General features: G+C 39.0%; 1 protein-coding gene across 1 annotated transcript; it reads left to right on the top strand.

Moving 5' to 3' along the window:
• The first annotated feature begins 1921 nt into the window (after positions 1-1921).
• Positions 1922-13231, top strand: leo1 (LEO1 homolog, Paf1/RNA polymerase II complex component). The gene is made up of 14 exons (XM_041982375.1): positions 1922-2016; positions 2871-3013; positions 5131-5420; positions 7213-7421; positions 7717-7821; positions 7904-7998; positions 8192-8340; positions 8451-8535; positions 8640-8734; positions 8825-8959; positions 10665-10800; positions 12131-12323; positions 12419-12516; positions 12762-13231. The coding sequence occupies exons 1-14, from the start codon at positions 1959-1961 to the stop codon at positions 12873-12875; spliced, it is 1905 nt and encodes a 634-aa protein (XP_041838309.1). The 5' UTR covers positions 1922-1958; the 3' UTR covers positions 12876-13231.
• Positions 13232-17493: the final 4262 nt, after the last annotated feature.

Here is a 17493-nt window from a genome sequence, read left to right on the forward strand (position 1 = left end):
AGGAATTGTCCCGCCCCTTTCTCGACAAATAAAATAAAATAAAATAAAATAAAATAAAATAAAATAAAATAAAATACTCTTGCTTAGGATAATTATTCGATACTAAATGACCTGCTTCACATTGCATTAGTGCCATCTCCACAACCACCATTTTCATTGTTATAAGCACAGATGGCATTTTAAATCTTTATATTATTTTCTGTTAAAATGAAAATCTCAATACAATTGAAAAGCAGTGATAACTCAGTATACGATTTTTAGGCCATCTAAATCATCCATTCATTTAAGAGGATCTTGTAGTTTGAATAAGTTAGAACCACCTCTAGACTTTAGGTTTGGATGATAAAACTGACTGTAAAAACTGATTAAATGTATATGAAAGAAAAAATCAAATATAAAAACTTGCAATGATGTAGTTGTCGTGTATATTTATGTATTAAAAGTAAATTCTCTGTTCTTTTCTGTCAGTTACCTCCAAGTACATGGATTTAATTTGCACAGACTAAAACCCATACATTATGTCCTCAATTAAAAAGATTCAGGAGACTTCATACTGCTTACGCTCTTATTTTCACTACTGTGTGTTACTCAGTGGTGGATATAGAATTTCATGTACCCTCTCAGTTCACACATCATGTGTACTGTAATAAGATGCCTTGTCTGTAACAGAGAAACTTTGTGAAGAGATGAGGGAGCTGATTTAAAACAGGCATCTGTAGATGAATGAAATGACTGATGGGAACTAATTACAGTAATTAAAATGAGCTTTGCGAGATCGTTGCTGTTTATAGATTGTTTATAGATGTTTATAGATCCACGTATAACGTTTTACATTGAAAACAGGGTTTATTACAAAGTGAAAATGCACTTATTGGTCAACATATTTTATGTGCAGTTCTCTTTACAAAAAAGGAGGTGGAATGTGTCATGGATTTTTCTGGTTTGGCTGTATGTTTTCTATTGTTTCCCTTGAGTTGATTTTATCTACTGTAAGTGTTCTAATGTGTGAAACTTTCTAATGTAAAACAGTATCAGGATTCTTAGGAGGATAGCTTTTGTATCTCACTGGGATCGTCTAGGCTAAAGTAAGGACCAGTAAAGGCAAAAACAGATTGTACAGTACAGTTCTTAATGAAATATGAAAATTCATGAATTACAGGGTGAACAGGCTGTCTGACAGAAGAGTGAACTATTTCAGAATCTGGCAAATAACTCCCAGTACCAAAAATGGTCCAAAGCAAATAATATTATGAGGAATGAGGAACTAGTAAATTAGATTTAACTATCCCCATGACATTACAGTTGAGATTCTTGGTAATCTGTGTTTGATTAATCATTCATTGGATTCTTTTGAATTTATGCATCCATATAGGATTCCTTCTATATTTCTGCTGCAAACTATATTCTAGCTTTACATTGCTGCTGCTGATTCACAAAAGATGCATAATACACATTACATAATTGATCATAGGGCCTGATAAATCATGCAAATGCTCCCAAAACAAATATTGGGACAAATTATATAATGAAATAACACGTAAGGAATAAATGTATTATAACAATAAATTAAATGGAGCAGTTTCAATCAAGGTAGTATTTCAACATCTGTCAGCTAACCAGTTCAATACTCCACAAATTTGTTGCACATGGATTTAAAAAAGAGAGAGAGAGAAACTTGCATTCTGACTATTTCGCTATATATATATATATATATATATATATATATATATATATATATATATATATATATGTGTGTGTGTGTGTGTGTGTGTGTCATTGATGTGCAAATACCACAGACTAGGAAAATACCCAAACTTTTTTTTATAGGGAATCGTATACTGCCCCTTAGTGCCCAATATAGTCCATTACATCAACAGGAGCTTGACCCGGAAACAAAACCTTTCCTTAAGCCCGGTGATAACTTCCTGTCGATCACATCTTACATTAGTTTGGAAGAAATGGCGGACATGGACGAATTATTCGGGAGTGATGGAGATAGCGACAATGATCAGAGAGGTAACGATGTCTTACAGGCGCACCTTATGGTACTTTATTGTAAAATTAGCTCATTAGAGTAATCTTTAATATTATTCCGAGGTGCAAATTTAAGGCGAGATTTTTCCCTGAGCAGAAGTGAAACTTGAACGTTGCATTAAAACGACAAAAATATTTTTCTAAATGTTTTAAAACCCCTCTTCGACATAGACCATCTTCTCTGCCTTTTTATTGGCTGTATATTTTGATATGTATTTAGAACTTAGAAACGAAAGTCATTCCGTGTTTGAATCAACGTAAAGTGGCTGAGCTGGAAGTCGCCCAGTCGTGTTAATTTTACAGTATCTGCAACATCTGATTAGCCAGGTGTGAAGCATTAACGTTGTAGCGTTGCATAGCTGTCAGGTTAACTTGCCAGCTTTCATCTTAGAAGATCAAAGCTCGGAGAGGCTGTATTTAACATGATTTATCAGCTATCCATGAAATGTTTGATTCCTATATCCACCTTTAGATTGTCTGAATGCTAGCGTCTCAATCTACTGTTGTAGTCAGACTTTATTGTGGTAAGCTAATTAGGAACCCATCTTATTCTTTAAAGACACAAAATAAATAAATAAATTCTCAATGTTTTGTTTAAAAATTATTTTCAACATGTTCTCTGGATAAAATCTCCTTCATGTGAATTTATTAAAATTTAATTGACATATAGCTATATATGAAACACCCTCGGTGTATGGGCAATAAATAATGTTTTACACAGTTTTGATAGTAATGGTTGGCAGTCTTGCAAATCAAAGAACGCTATCATTTAAAGGCCACAGTATGAAGTGTACTTTGTTTTAGAAGAAAAACATTCTGCTTTTGTTGTCTTACAGAGTCTGGCTCTGGCTCCGGTTCAGACTCTGAGCAGGAGAGACCTCGATCAGCCAGCAATGCTTCAGGCAGCGGCAGTGACAGTGAGAGGGAACGGGATGAGGATGATGAAGGCCAAGACACAGGGAAGCCCAGCATGAATAAGGTTGGTGTCTGTGATTTTAGGTCTGATATTTGACATTTAGACACCCTCTGCAAGCCGGGATGGCCTTTGATCCAAGCATCCTTAAGTCAGTCACTGAGTGTAATAATGTAAACTTATTTGTAGTTATCTAATCTGTTGTCAACATGTAAGTTAGTGTTCTCTTCTGTTTCCCTGTGATATTACACTATTATTATTATTATTATTATTATTATTATTATTATTATTACTACAATATATATCAAGAGGGTAAATGGAAATTTGTATTCGGAAACAATCTCACTGGAACATATTGTAGTTTTTTAAACTCAAAGTATTTTAATATCTACAAATCGGTCATTGTCTTGAGACAATGGTGCTCTTGTGTCTGCCTACACTACAAATGTCATACATTTGAACATGTTTTGAAAATGACAAGACAATAAATAAATAATTTATCATTTAAGACTGGAAAGAAAAACTGGCAGTTTTGACAAATAAAGTTGTCATGAACATGGAAAATACACTGTCTGGCCAAAAAAGAAAAAAAGAATTCAAAACCTGAATTTAACTAAGCAAATAGGTACAAGTCTCTTATTGGATAATTACTGCATGGACGATTATTTTTCAGCTGGCAACAAGTTATTTAACCCCAGCTGATGCAATGAGTAACTTTGCATTTCTTAAACAACCATGTTGGAACACACATCCAGTGGTTGTGGAAAAGATGGTAGTCTGTTTAAGAAGGATCAAGTCATTGGCATGCATAAATCAGAGGGAACATCTAAGGAGATTGCAGACACCACTAAAATGGGGTTAATAAGTGCCCAACGCTTTATTAAAAACTGGAAAAATAGTAGGAATGTAGTCTGAAAAAAATCTTGAATGATTGTGGTCGACGATCACTTAAACATTTGGTGAAATCAAATTGAAAAAAAAACAAGAGTAAAACTCAGGGCTATGTTTAATAGTGAAAGTAAGAGCATTTCCACACGCACCATGTGAAGGAAACTCATAGTATTGGAACTGAACAGCTGTGTAGCCATAAGAAAGCCACTTATCAGTGAGGCCAACTGGAGAAAAAAAAAGACTTCAAATTGCTAGAGAGCGTAAAGATTGCCCTCTGCAGCAATGGAATAAGGTCATGTGGTCTGATGAGTCCAGATTTGTCCTGTTCCAGAGTAATGAGCACATCAGGGTGAGAAGAAAGGCAGATGAAGTGATGCAGCCATCATACCTTGTGCCTACACTACAAGCCTGTGGGGGGCAGTCTGTGATCTGGGGTTGCTGCAGTTGGTCCGGTCTAGGTTCAGCAACATTATGTGTCCAAAGAATGAAGTCTGCTGATACCTGAATATACTGAATGACCAGGTTATCCTATCAATGGATTTTTTCTTCCCTGATGGCATGGGTATGTTGAAAGATGATGATGCCAAGATTCATGGGGCTAAGACTGTGAAAGAGTGGTTCAGGGACCATGAGACATTTTTACACAAGAACTGGCCACCACAGAGTCCAGACCTGATTCCCACTGAGAATCTTTGGGATGTGCTGGAGAAGGCTTTGCACAGTGGTCGGACTCTCCGATCATCATATAAGATCTTGGTGAAAAATGAATGCAACACCGGATAGAAATAAATCTAGTGACTTCAGACGATCCAACAAAATATTAGTGTGTGTGACCTTTTTTTTTTTTTGTTTGTTTTTTTTTGTTTTGCCAAGCAGTGTATCAGAAGTTACTCACTCTGCATGACTTCATGTCAGTTCACACTGACCTGACCTCAGTGCTTTGCAAACTTTGTTGATTTGCATTGTTATGCTCAGTTAGTGTTTTTACCTTTCTTGACCTTGTTGTAAGCTCTAATGGGTAAAATGATTCCTATCTCCTCATAGTACAGAATCCTTTAAAAAATTTCCTGTATCCAGGCAGTGATCATGATCATCTCCAAAATCTAATAACTTGTTCCTTATTCCATTTTTTAAATTTCCTGAAAGTGTAATCAGAATCCATCCATAATGGTATGAGTTATGTTGCTAACGGAAATACATACAGACAAATCAACGCCACTGAATACATGACCACCTTGGCGGAGGTAATACAAATGCTCTTGAACTCACCCGCTTTTCATTCTGTCTAATAGGAGCTGTTCGGAGATGACAGTGAGGATGAGCAGCACAGTCAACACAGTGGCAGCGACAACCAATCTGAACGGTCAGGGAACCAATCAGATGCCAGCATGCACTCGGACCAGGGGGAAAATGATCACTCGGATGCAGAGCAACACAGTGGATCAGAGCACGACCAGCGAGATGAGGATGACGACGAGGAGGATGGGGGCCACCGGTCAGATGGAGGAAGCCCGGCGGGCAGCGGGATGTCCGGCGCTGGAAGCCCTCATTCTGAAAGGGGCAGTGTTCGTTCAGACAGAAGGTATCAAAACTCAGTCAGGATAAGAATTCCAAATGATATTCGCCAGAAAAGTAGCAAAAACTCACCTGTACCTGGAAACTCCAAAGAAAATAGTTTGAAAATGGTTTCAAGTGAATTGATCTTCAAATTTTTAATATCACAGTCAGATGTAGCATCTGTGAAATGGGTGGACCTGAAGCATCTGCTGCTAACCTCCATGTACCAGACAGCAGACTGCGCCATCTGTTTAAATGTTGTCTGACAGATGTGTGAAAGGTTTTTATAAAACAAGCGAATTTAAAGGTGAGCCAGTAAATCAGCTACAGTATCATAAAGTCATTAAACTGTACTTCATAAGTTAACCAAAAGATTTTACACATTTCCTCATTTTCATGTTCTTAGATGCTTTTTTTTTGGAGAACCAGATTTTCTTTATTTACACTGCTTAAAGCAAAGGGAAAACTCAAACACCACATCTTATATTTTGATGAATGAAATATCTCAGTTGAAAATCTTCATTCATTACATGGTGGAATGTGTTTAGAACAAACATAAGAATGATCAGTGGAAATCAAAATCATTAACCCATGGACGTCTGGATTCAGAATCATACTCAAAATAAAAGTGGAAATATGAGATCACAGGCTGACCCAACGTGTATGGAAATTCTTCAAGACAATTCAAAATGAGGTTCAGTAGTGTGTGTGGACTCCACATGCCTGTATGCACCCCCTACAACGTCTGGGCACGCTTCTAATGAGACGATGGATGTTCTCCTGAGGGCTCAGATTCAGACCTGGATCAGTGCAACAGGAAACCCTTGGACAGTCTGTGATGCGACGTGGCAGCGGTGGATGGAACGAGCAACACCCATGATGTCCAAAAGGGGTGCTTGATTGGATTCATGTCTTTTGAATGGGCAGGCCAGTCCATATCATCAAGGCCTTCATCTTGCAGGAACTGCTGATACCCTCAAGCCACAAGAGACCGAGCATTGTTCTGCATCAGAAGGAACCCAGGTCCCACTGCAGCAGCATATGGTCTGAGGATTTTGTCCCAGTACCTAATGACAGTCAGGGTACCTGTGGTTAGCACATGGAGGTCAGCATGACCATCACTGACCCACTGCCAAACCACTCATGCTGGAGGATGTTGCAGGCAGCAGAACGTTCTTCACTTTATCTCCAGACTCTCTCACGTCTGTCACATGTGCTCACTGTGAACCTGCTCTCATCTGTGAGGAGCACAGGGTGTTAATGGCCAATCAGCCAGTCCTGGTGTTTCTGGTAAATGCTAATCGGGCTGCATGGTGTTGGGGTGAGCACAGGCCCCACTTGTGGACGTTTACTGACCTGTCCCCTGGTATCTCCTCCACGCTCTCAACACTGTGCTGGGAAACACAGCAAACCTTCTTGCCACAGCATGCAATATCTGCAATCCTGGATGAGCTTCACTATATTAGCATCTTCTGTGGGTTGCAGACGTTGCCTCATGTTACCATTAGTGGTGAGGACACCTGCAAAATGCAAATGTGACCAAAAATCTGCCAGAAAGGATGAAGACAGGTCTGTGGCCACCACCTCAAAGGATTGTTCCTTTACAGGGGTTGACTCACTAATTGCCTCTTATTTCCACCTGTTGTCTGTTCCATTTGTACAACAGCAGGTAAAATAGATTCACAATCAGTGTTGCTACCTAACTCATTGATATCCTAAAAGTGTGATTGACTACATGGCAATGGTTTGTGTTTCCCCCCTTTTTTTTTTTTTTTGTGCAGTGTATCTTATTCTATTCTTTTACTTTTTAAACTCAGTGTCCACAGTGATCCTGGAACTCCACAGTCAGGACCAGGTACTCCTCAGTCTGACGCGGAAGCCTCTGGGAGAGAGAACCAATCGGATGATGAGAAGTGGGGCAGCGGAGCTAAGAGTGACCAGTCAGAGGATGAGGAGGAGAAACATCGTTATTCTGATGAAGACAGAGAGAACTCTGACGATGAAGGGCAGAGGAACAGGGAAGCAGGTACTCCCTCTGTGTTCTGTTAAAGATAGAAGAAATGGCACACACGCTAACACCATGAACCTCACATGCTAAATGTAAAACATAAAATTCTTTCAGCTTAGTGCCATTTGTGAAAATTTTTTCCTGAGCTCTAAGGTTAATTTGAGATTAACCTTTCAGTAAGACTTATTGTAAATGGTAATGATCCTTTTTGCCCACTAGAAGATGTGCCTAGGTGTATTACCCTTTAGTTTAATACATACTGTCGTGTGGAAGTTGCACAGTTTTAATCCCCTGATGTGATTTTATTTCTCAGAGTCTGGAAAGGGCAGCGATAGTGAGGATGATTTCCTCAGACAAAAAACCAAAGCAAAAGCTGCCTCAGATTCAGATTCAGACAGTGATTTGGAAACGAATAAAAGTAAGAAAGTTTTTCATTCTGCTCTGTTTGAGTTTTATTATTTCTGTGTACTTTAAAGTAGCTCTTTCACACTGTTTCACAGCAAAGAAATCTGCAGCAGATGATTTGTTCGGAGAAGGTAACGACATCTCTTCAGACAGCGATGCAGAGAAGCCGCCGACTCCGGGACAGCCTATGGTATGTCTGTCCTCTTGCTTTCTGTGTCTCCACTGCACTTATCATCAAGGGTTTTTTTTTCTTTCTTATTTTTTCAAGGAATCTCTTTTTCTCAGAGCCTCTCACTAAGCCTTTCTGAGCTGATCCCCATTATCACAGGTCTTTGAACCCTACAGTGTTTTTCTTTAAGTCCTCCCTTTGTGTTTTTGGCCAGGATGGAGAGGATGGGATGGAGGGGGAGCAGGCGGAGGAGGAACCCGCGCCTGAAACTCGAATTGAAGTAGAGATACCAAAAGTCAGCACGGATCTGGGATCTGACCTTTACTTTGTCAAGCTTCCTAACTTCCTGTCTGTGGAGCCCAGGTCAGGCCCAAGGCAATGTAGATAAATCCATTAAATATACGGACTGATGAATGCTGTAGAACATAATGATAATAAGCATGACACATTTTTTACTAAATCTGCCTTTATAGACCCTTTGATCCCCAGTACTATGAAGATGAGTTTGAGGATGAAGAAATGCTGGATGAAGAGGGGCGGACCAGGCTCAAACTGAAGGCATGTAGCTGATCGCGATGACTGAGGCTGTCAGTCTTTAACAGTTTTGCTGTTTTGACAGATTGTATCACCAGATGCCATCAGTTTCTTTTGCCCTCCAACAGGTGGAAAACACAATCCGGTGGAGAGCCAAGAGAGACGAGGAGGGAAATGAAACCCGAGAGAGCAACGCACGTATTGTCAAATGGTCTGATGGCAGGTGTGTGTTACATAAAGTTACATGTTGGGGGATTGTGACATTATGCTCTCAGTGTTTGGCATGCTGTAAAGTTTCCTATTATCACCGCAGCATGTCCCTCCACTTGGGGAACGAGGTGTTTGACGTGTACAAAGCTCCTCTCCAGGGAGACCACAACCACCTGTTCATCCGACAGGGTACTGGACTACAGGGACAGGCTGTGTTCAAAACCAAACTCACATTCAGGTAATGCACTAATATGCCATTGTTGCACAGATGACGGGCTGCGTTCAGGAGTAGAGTCTCACACAGAGACAGTCTTTCTACAGAAGCATAGATCATGAGTTTCTAGGGTTACTCTTCCTCTGTCTGGCATCCTGACAGCTGATCACGTACTAAAAAAGCTCCAGGCTACCTGTAATACCAAACAACAACAATGGTACCCTTGTTTCAGGCTCCACTTAAATGGTCTTTATGCAGTAAGTCTCTCGATCGTCTTGTACAAGCTGCCCAGGTTTCTCTCAGTAAGGACTGTGTAAGCCTCTTAGTGCCCCCAAGTCCACCTGAATGTTCTGTCTTCTAAGACCACATGCGTCTAGTAGGACATTGTCCAAACCTGCCTTAATACACAAACAACACACCCCCAAGGCTCCCAGAACAAACATTACACTTTGTTCTGGTTGTGTATTATCATTTGAGCATTGAATTAGGATTAGTACTGAAGCAGCTGCGTGTAGAAATGTTTAGGACACAGCTTGTTGCATTCTTTTTAAAAAGAGCTTTAACCTAAAAAATGAATGCAACCAAAGCTCTTGACTGAGATGGGAACAGAGTCGAGGCTTAGTTTTTCTGCAGTTGCTTCTACACTAATGAGGTTTAATCACATAATTCTTTTATCAGAAAATGACTCGGCTAAAGCTGCAGGTAATTTTTGTTTAGGACAGTAGAAAACTGTGAAGACTTTGCATTCAGTGTTTCTTTGCAAGCATGTTGTGTATGTTCGTAAGTTCATTAACATGTAAATAATTTCCTTCCACCATAAAATATTTACAAAGCTTCCACTTTAAAATCCCTACAAATTCAAACTAGAGTTTTTACTGTTTAAATGTTATATACCTCGCACTGTATTTCTCCTATACTTGTAGTATTTGAGTCAACAATGACAAAACAAATCATAATAACTGCATTTTTTTCCTTTTTTTTTTTTGGGAGGCCAATGATTCATGCTACAGTTCAACCCAAGGACATTTTGCTTTTCATGGAGGTTACAGCCTCCAAGTCTTTTGTTCGTAGTAAAAAAAAATTGAAAGCCCTTTTCACACAGTCGGTTAGTCAAGGTATGACTAGTGTGCCTTTTTTGTGTGAAAGTACAGAGGTGGAAAGGGGGGATCTGTATATTGATACACATCTGATCTGGTCATTGAGGTAGTCATACAGACAAAACCATCTTTAGGCTGGCGTGGAGGAGGCCACTCTGACCAGCAATGCTTCCTTTGTGAGAGCACGCTGATACATGACGGAAAATGGAACAGAAGCTATTATATAGGAAAATCTTTCATTTCTGCTGCATCAAAGTTAATTAGAAAGTGTAAACACAAACTGAGCATCTATCCAGTATGTTGTGGTGATATCTGAAGCCAGACCATAAATCAGCACCTGCACCGCAGTTGCATTTAGCGAGACTTCCTGCAACTATAAAAGCAGTTTTAATGTTCTCATTGCTACGTGTCTAAGTGTGTTAACTGAACTGAACAAATGGCCAAGCAGCATGAAAATGTAGGCAGCAGTGTGTGCTTTATGCCCTGAGCGCAATGCTCATGCTAAACATAGAGAACATTTTTTGATGGAGAGATTTTAAACTCCCATCACACAGCTTTTTTTAAGTGAAGGTTACACATTGTTTTCGTCTTTAGTGTGCTAACATTCATTGTGTGTTTCTTCTATACGCCAGGCCCCACTCCACAGACAGTGCCACCCACAGGAAGATGACCCTGTCTCTGGCTGACCGCTGCTCAAAGACACAGAAGATCAGAATACTTCCCATGGCTGGAAGAGATCCTGAGTCGCATCGCAACGAAATGATCAAAGTAATTTCCAACGGCACTCTGTCAATCTCTGCTGTTCTGTCTGTCTTTCCTCTGCCCCGTCCGGGAATGCTTTTGTCGCCACAGGCCAAAAAAAGTTTGTGTAAGGCCTGTTGTTGACAAACGTCATGCCCGGTTACATAAAAGCATGCATGTCCATGGTTACATAATGAGGTCATGCAGTTGTCAGTGAAATGGAAACAGTGTCAGCATGTCTCCAGAGATGGTTGTAGATCAACCTCAAACAAGCACTGATGGTAGCATCATTAAGTATATGTGTTCTCAGTGCCCACCTGAGACAGTTTGTACTTCCTGAAGTTGTGCAACATGGGGCAAATGTGACGGCTGGAACTACAAACACTGTGAAAGTTCTTAATAATCACAACACGTGGCTTTCCCCATATTTTGCAGTTGTTCTGCAGTGACCAACTTATTACAATTTAATAGAGCCAACAAAGCAGCTTTTCAGAATTAGATTTTTGTTTGTTTTTCAAAAGTACAGCTTATTCAGGAGAGAGATACCTGTGAATGGCTTTGGTCAACCAAAACTTAACTAAATTTAACTGGCAGAGGAGAGCAAATATTTAAGAAAACAAGCTTTCCTTTCTCTTGAGTTTTCTTAAACACTTGATGTACTCATTTAGTATTGATAGCGTACTTTTATTCTTTCTTGTAGGATGTTACAGTAGGATGGTAGTACTAAAGGATGTTTATTTAAAACTATAAAAAAAAACGGGGGTAAAAAAACAAGACAACACAAAACATGTAGGTCAATATCCATTTAGATAAACATATAATTTAATATGTTTATCAAAGACTTTCACATGCCAATTATTTAATGAAAATGGGATGTCAGCATTACCAATTTTCACAATCAAACTGGAGAAAGTGTTTAAAGATCTTGTATGGCTTTTATTTACATACAAGTAGATAAGATTACAGTATGGTGTCTAAACATACTAACTCATGACATCAGCTTCACATTCCCCATTGTTCTTGAATAAATGGAATAATAAATATTGTGTTAGTATCTAAAATATTAACAAGGTAATCGAATTTTAAGCCTGAACCTCCAATAAAATGACATTTGTACAATAAATTTTGATCAGTTTTGAATAAATTAATGGCAACTTCTTGAGAAAGTGATAAATATTTAATATTTTAACCATTGGGAAACCATGTGGCAGTAAAAATGAAGGCATTTATTTAAAATGTTTGATTATAGTTAAAAATGGATTTTAGGCCCAGAATGAAGTACTGAGCCCGAGTGCATATATGTAAATAAAAGCATGACCATGTCGTAGCTTTTATTAACAGGGTTTTTTTCTGGCAGAAAGAGGAGGAGCGGCTTCGAGCGTCTATCCGCAGAGAGTCCCAGCAGAGGAGAATGCGAGAGAAGCAGCACCAGAGGGGCTTGAGCAGCAGCTACCTAGAGCCCGACCGCTACGATGATGAAGAAGAGGGCGAAGAAGCCATTAGCCTGGCAGCCATCAAAAGCAAATATAAGGGAGGAGGAGGCCTGAGAGGTGAATAGATATTATATAAAATTTAGTCTTACAAGACAAATTTCCTCTGACACTGTTGAAACCTGTTGAACATCCTATTTCTTTCCTTAATCCAGAGGAGCGAGCACGGATCTACTCATCAGATAGCGACGAAGGCTCCGACGATGATAAAGCCCAGAGGCTGATGAAGGCCAAGAAGTTAGACAGTGATGAGGTAGGTGCAGTACTCTGGTGGACAGATGGGGGGCAGTCTGAACCAGGACACAGTTTAGGCTCAAGTTCTTTTACATTATCCTTATGTGAGCTACACAGGACAGGAAGTGCTAGATATTCCAAAGAGCATCTGCACACTGTTTGTCCTCAAAACAAGAAAAGATGCTTTCAAAAACACTCAGCTGTTATAGAAAAACTGAAAAAAAAGTTCAGCTCTGCATCATTGCTCTTATCTGTTGTGCACAGGAGGGCGAAAGTTCAGGCAAGAGAAAGACAGAAGACGATGAAGAAATTGCCACCAAAAAGGCCAAGAAATATGTCATCAGTGATGAAGAGGAGGAAGAAGATGATGATGAATAATTTACTTTTTTTTTTTTTTAAATAATCCCACTGTATTATCAGTGCTCATCCCACATGGCTTATAAATAGCCATACACTGTCTTGTATATTTTCTTATGACCTGTGTGTGCGTGAGTGATCGTGTGTTTGTTTATGCTGTGCGCAGCAGAGGCGAGAAATAAAGCAATGGTTGTTATGTAACCAGAGCTTTTCAAGGAACCTGTATCTTTTTTTTTTTTTTCTTTTAACAAAATGAATCATAAATGAGTCATGCAGTTGTTGTGAGATCATGAAACATAATGTTTAGTTTCCAAACAAAAACAGGACATTAATGGGGATGAGTGTTGTGGTCTGATAAAGATTAAATTGTGTTAATAGTTTTTGAAGCTGTGCTGTTAACGCCATTTCTCTTTTACTCTAACATAAAGTAATTCAGTGTTTGACATGTATGTTGGTTTAGCTTTGAAGTTTTTGCAGTCCCTGGTGTTGAAAAATGCCCCTAAGGAAAGAATGGAAGAAAGGAACCAACAAATCCCACCTGACAGGAGAGGGAGAGGCAAAAGATCAGAGGACTTGGAAATTGAGACAAAGAAGCTGTAGTGCTGGTAGTTGTGCTCCTCGACCTTCCTGCCAACCCAGATGAAGAAGAAAGAGTAAGGGCACAACTGAGAATTAAACCCAGCAGAAATCCTTGCTGATGTGGGCAGTGGTACCCTCTCCTCCAAAATGAAACCATTGTTACTTCTCCACATCTGTTAAACATCCAAAAAATTGCAGACAATAATTGCATCTTTCTTGAATGTTGCATTTACTGTCAAATCATTTTACACCTAACTGGCTTTCAGGTTCTAAAAAATGTAAAGTTTTCATACAAAACAGAAGTGTGCTTTGAAAAGTTTTACTCAAATCTGAAATGTAGAAACCTTTAAAGGACACTCTAAAGCTATTGTGGGTGAGAATGTGGATGTGTGTTAGATTTACAGAGCATATAATAGAAAAATGATAAAGGGTCTTGTGTTGGTTGTGCACGTGCACACCAGGAACACAACGAAGGTAGATGTTTACCAACACTCCAGACATGTAAGATGATCATTCCAGCTTTGTGTATAAGGCTTATAAGATAAAGATTGTTTCATAGTGATATTGTTCAGTAACAGAAAAAAAGTCTGTTGTACAAATGAGACGTTTTAGGCAATTTAGCAGCTTTTGCAATAATCTAAAATAATTGTTTTATATACTTCTTACAATCATTTACCATCTATTGGGGCCTGAAGCCAGAACAGGATCATCATGAAGACTTCAGTTATCTACGTAAGTGCCCTAGCTATTAAAAGCAAACAAGGTTGGGTGAGGTGAGGTATTGAGATTTGATCCCCTTTGAGCCACATAGTAAGAGGAGAACAACAGTACTGGTTACTGATTCAAGATCATCTGCCAGAATGACGCACGGTGTTGCACGCAGGCATGTAATTGGGTTGCCAGAGATGAACCAACCCTTCTATGTGACTGGTCCCCCCGCTATGTCCAGATTGAACTGGATGCAGCCACCCAGAATACAAAACGGGTAAAACACGAACACGAAGTGATTAAGTAAGAGTTACATAAAATGTCTGCATTCTCTTGCTTGACAAGATTCTTTTTTTTTTTTTTTTGTACGAGATGGGTTCAGACAGGACAGCGGTGCTTGAAAGGCCTGTTGGGAGTTTTGGAGTCGTTTGGAATCAGTTCCCTGAAAATTTATAATGAAGCTGCCTGGATGGAATGAGGCTTTTGTGCAACAAATCACTCACTGTTGTGGGCCAGCTGTACCCAACAACATTAGCTTTCCCACCATTACTCAGAACAGGCCTGTGTGTGTGCAGATGCTTGTGTATGCATGTTTATGCAGCCCACAGCTGTGAGTATAACCATACTGCTCAGTGCTTATTATAATATATGCAGGATGAATGTTTTATGGTACTCAGTGCAAATGTCGTGTTTCTGTTGCCCCTAAAGACATGGAATTGTCAGCAACGGTGTGTGCTGCGTTATCACAGACTGCAGTGTTATGTAAACCCAGCTCCACACAGTAAGGATTGAGGAAGGGAGGGGAGGAGAGAGAGGCACTGCTACAGAGTCAGCACTGATTGAAAGGGGTGAAACAGAGGGGAGGGCTGCAGCATTTTAACCTCCTTTTTGTTTCCTCCTCCTTTCTCTGTTTTTTTTTTTTTTGTCTGTATCATTTTAGTTGTTCCCCCAGTAACCAACCTAACCTGTACATAACTGACCTACAAGTGGGCTCTGCCGCATCACTTATGTATCTCTCAATGTTCTCTGCAAAAGAGAACACAGAAGATCAGAAAGGGTACAGCCAAACATGGCTGATACACTTGCAGCTTGTAATTTAAGGACAAACTTGTCATTTTTCTGTCAATTAGACCAGAAAGGAAACAGTGGCTCAGTCAGTGTTTTTATTTTCCTAAGTTCAAATGCAGATATCCACATATTGTATCCAAATAAAACACATAAGCACTAATTAGCACTAACTTTATGGCCACCTGCTCAATATTGAGTATAGGTCATTGCCACCAAATGAGCTCTGCTGTATTTCACTGGAAGTGCAAAGACTAACTGAGATGGTCTTGAAGTGTGATAACGGTGCAATAACATTAGATTAGACTAACTACTGGGCTACAACCACCACACAAATAAGAAATTTATAAATGTATTCATACCTTTTATTATTATTATTATTATTATTATTATTATATTACTCTCAAAATCAAGTCAAGTCAAATTTATTTATAAAGCACATTTAAAATCAGCCTCAGTTGACCTGAGTGCTGTACATTAAAATAAAATAAAATAAACAAATATATCTCATAAAGCAAAACCCAAGAATAAAATATATAAATAGTATAAAATGCAGGAAGCAATTATAAAAAATTACATTATAATAACTTAAAACACATAACAACATAAATACAATAAAAGCTCAATTAAAATGCTCAAGCTGGAAGAAAAGCCAGTGAGAAAAAGTGTGTTTTTAATAATGATATAAAATGTTCAATGCTCTGTACTGATCTGACATTAAAAGGCAGACAGTGCCAGAAGTTTGGGTGCAGTGACAGAAAAGCTCTCTTTCAAATAACACTTTTTGACCTTTTGTCCAGACCAGTGGGTCCCATCCTGGGGTTCAGGAACCCCAAAAAGGGAACAGGGGGTCCCTGAGGCTTTAAACATTAGAGCAATTGTGATTAATGTCCATAACTTGTCCCTATTTTAAGAAAAAAAGTGAAGCTATATGTTATACATTTAACTTTGGCTTTATCAAAGGACAGGACTCAGCCAGAATACATTATTTATGGGGAGAATCTCACTTTTGAAGGCCCAAAACCAAGCATGGTTTCAGGGTGGATCAGGAGGTCAGTGGCATTTTAGTATATGTATGAAGGGGATCCCCAAGGAGAAAAGGTTAGGAACCACTGGTCCAGACTGTAGTGACATTCAGTGGCACAAAACTTGTGTTTGTGGGCATTTTTGGATAAAAACTGCTCATCTAAGGTTGATTAAATAAACCAACTGTGAATGTTAGCAGTAAAGCACTTCTACAGTGTGTAAAATTGATAATATCAGTCACATAACTTTAACATTTCAATATTTAGGTTTAAAATCCCTTCCTCTCGTAGCTACCATGTTGCACTGCTGCGTTACTACAGTAAGATTGTATTAGGCCAACATAGATAGATGCAAACACATCAATCCGTATATTTTGCTTTTCTCCAATGAAAGTAATCTCAATTATTTTTGTGCTAATCACAAAATGCATTATTTTCTTTTGTTTTTAGAATTAGTCAAATTATTTCCACAAATTAAAACATGTTTCTATTGTTCTATTGACTCTTTTTCTTTTGGTAATTTCTCTTTTGTTCACTCAGCTCTGTAAATGCTATAAACTACCTCAATAACAACCTTACTTTGTGTACCCTGCTTGTGTTTCTTAGCTCGCTGCCCTTTACCCCATCTCAGTATGTCCCTTTCTCCTGCTGGTGCTTATATAAGAGGCTAATAAATAAAATAGAAACACAATACTTTAGTCTCACAACAGGATCCTCACACACTCACACATGACAGTGACCCAGAGACTGCTGTGAAGGGTCTTAGCTGGAACATTTTCCCTTACGCACAAGCAGGTGTGCATTATTCACACACACACATTGGTGCCACACTAACAGGACTGTTACAATTCAGTATCATCTGTTTTTTCCTCATGACCTCAACAATTTGGGTCAGCATGTACTGTTGAAGGAACAGGGCTTAATCTGTAAACAATGGGTTACTTTAAGCTGTGAGCTGCTCTGTACAAAGCTTTCATTTGAGCTTTTATAAAAGAAAATAAATAAATAAAAGGAAAAGCAAGGTGACCTTTTGTGCTGCAGATCCTCCAAATACAGGGTTCCTCCTCTCTCACATTGAACACAAAGTTATTTGTAAGTGGTAAGTTTTTTTGCAGCACAGTGCCTTGCTTGTGTTCCTCATTCACTCATTTACAAAGTCATACAACAACAAGAGCAGAACTAGTCTGCGACCCTTTAAAGAATGCTGGGGTTCATTGTTTTGCCCATATTTCCTTCAGAATGTGGAGGTATCAGAGATCCAA

This window comes from Melanotaenia boesemani, chromosome 1 (genome assembly GCF_017639745.1).
Source record: "Melanotaenia boesemani isolate fMelBoe1 chromosome 1, fMelBoe1.pri, whole genome shotgun sequence".
Taxonomy (NCBI): domain Eukaryota; kingdom Metazoa; phylum Chordata; class Actinopteri; order Atheriniformes; family Melanotaeniidae; genus Melanotaenia; species Melanotaenia boesemani.

Excerpts from the sequence above, each read along its gene's own strand:
- leo1 (XM_041982375.1), top strand. The coding sequence starts at position 1,959 with ATGGCGGACATGGACGAATTATTCGGGAGTGATGGAGATAGCGACAAT. Across the intron at positions 5,421-7,212 it reads AGTGTTCGTTCAGACAGAAG|TGTCCACAGTGATCCTGGAA; the intron begins GTATCAAAACTC and ends TTTTAAACTCAG. Across the intron at positions 8,536-8,639 it reads GGACCAGGCTCAAACTGAAG|GTGGAAAACACAATCCGGTG; the intron begins GCATGTAGCTGA and ends GCCCTCCAACAG.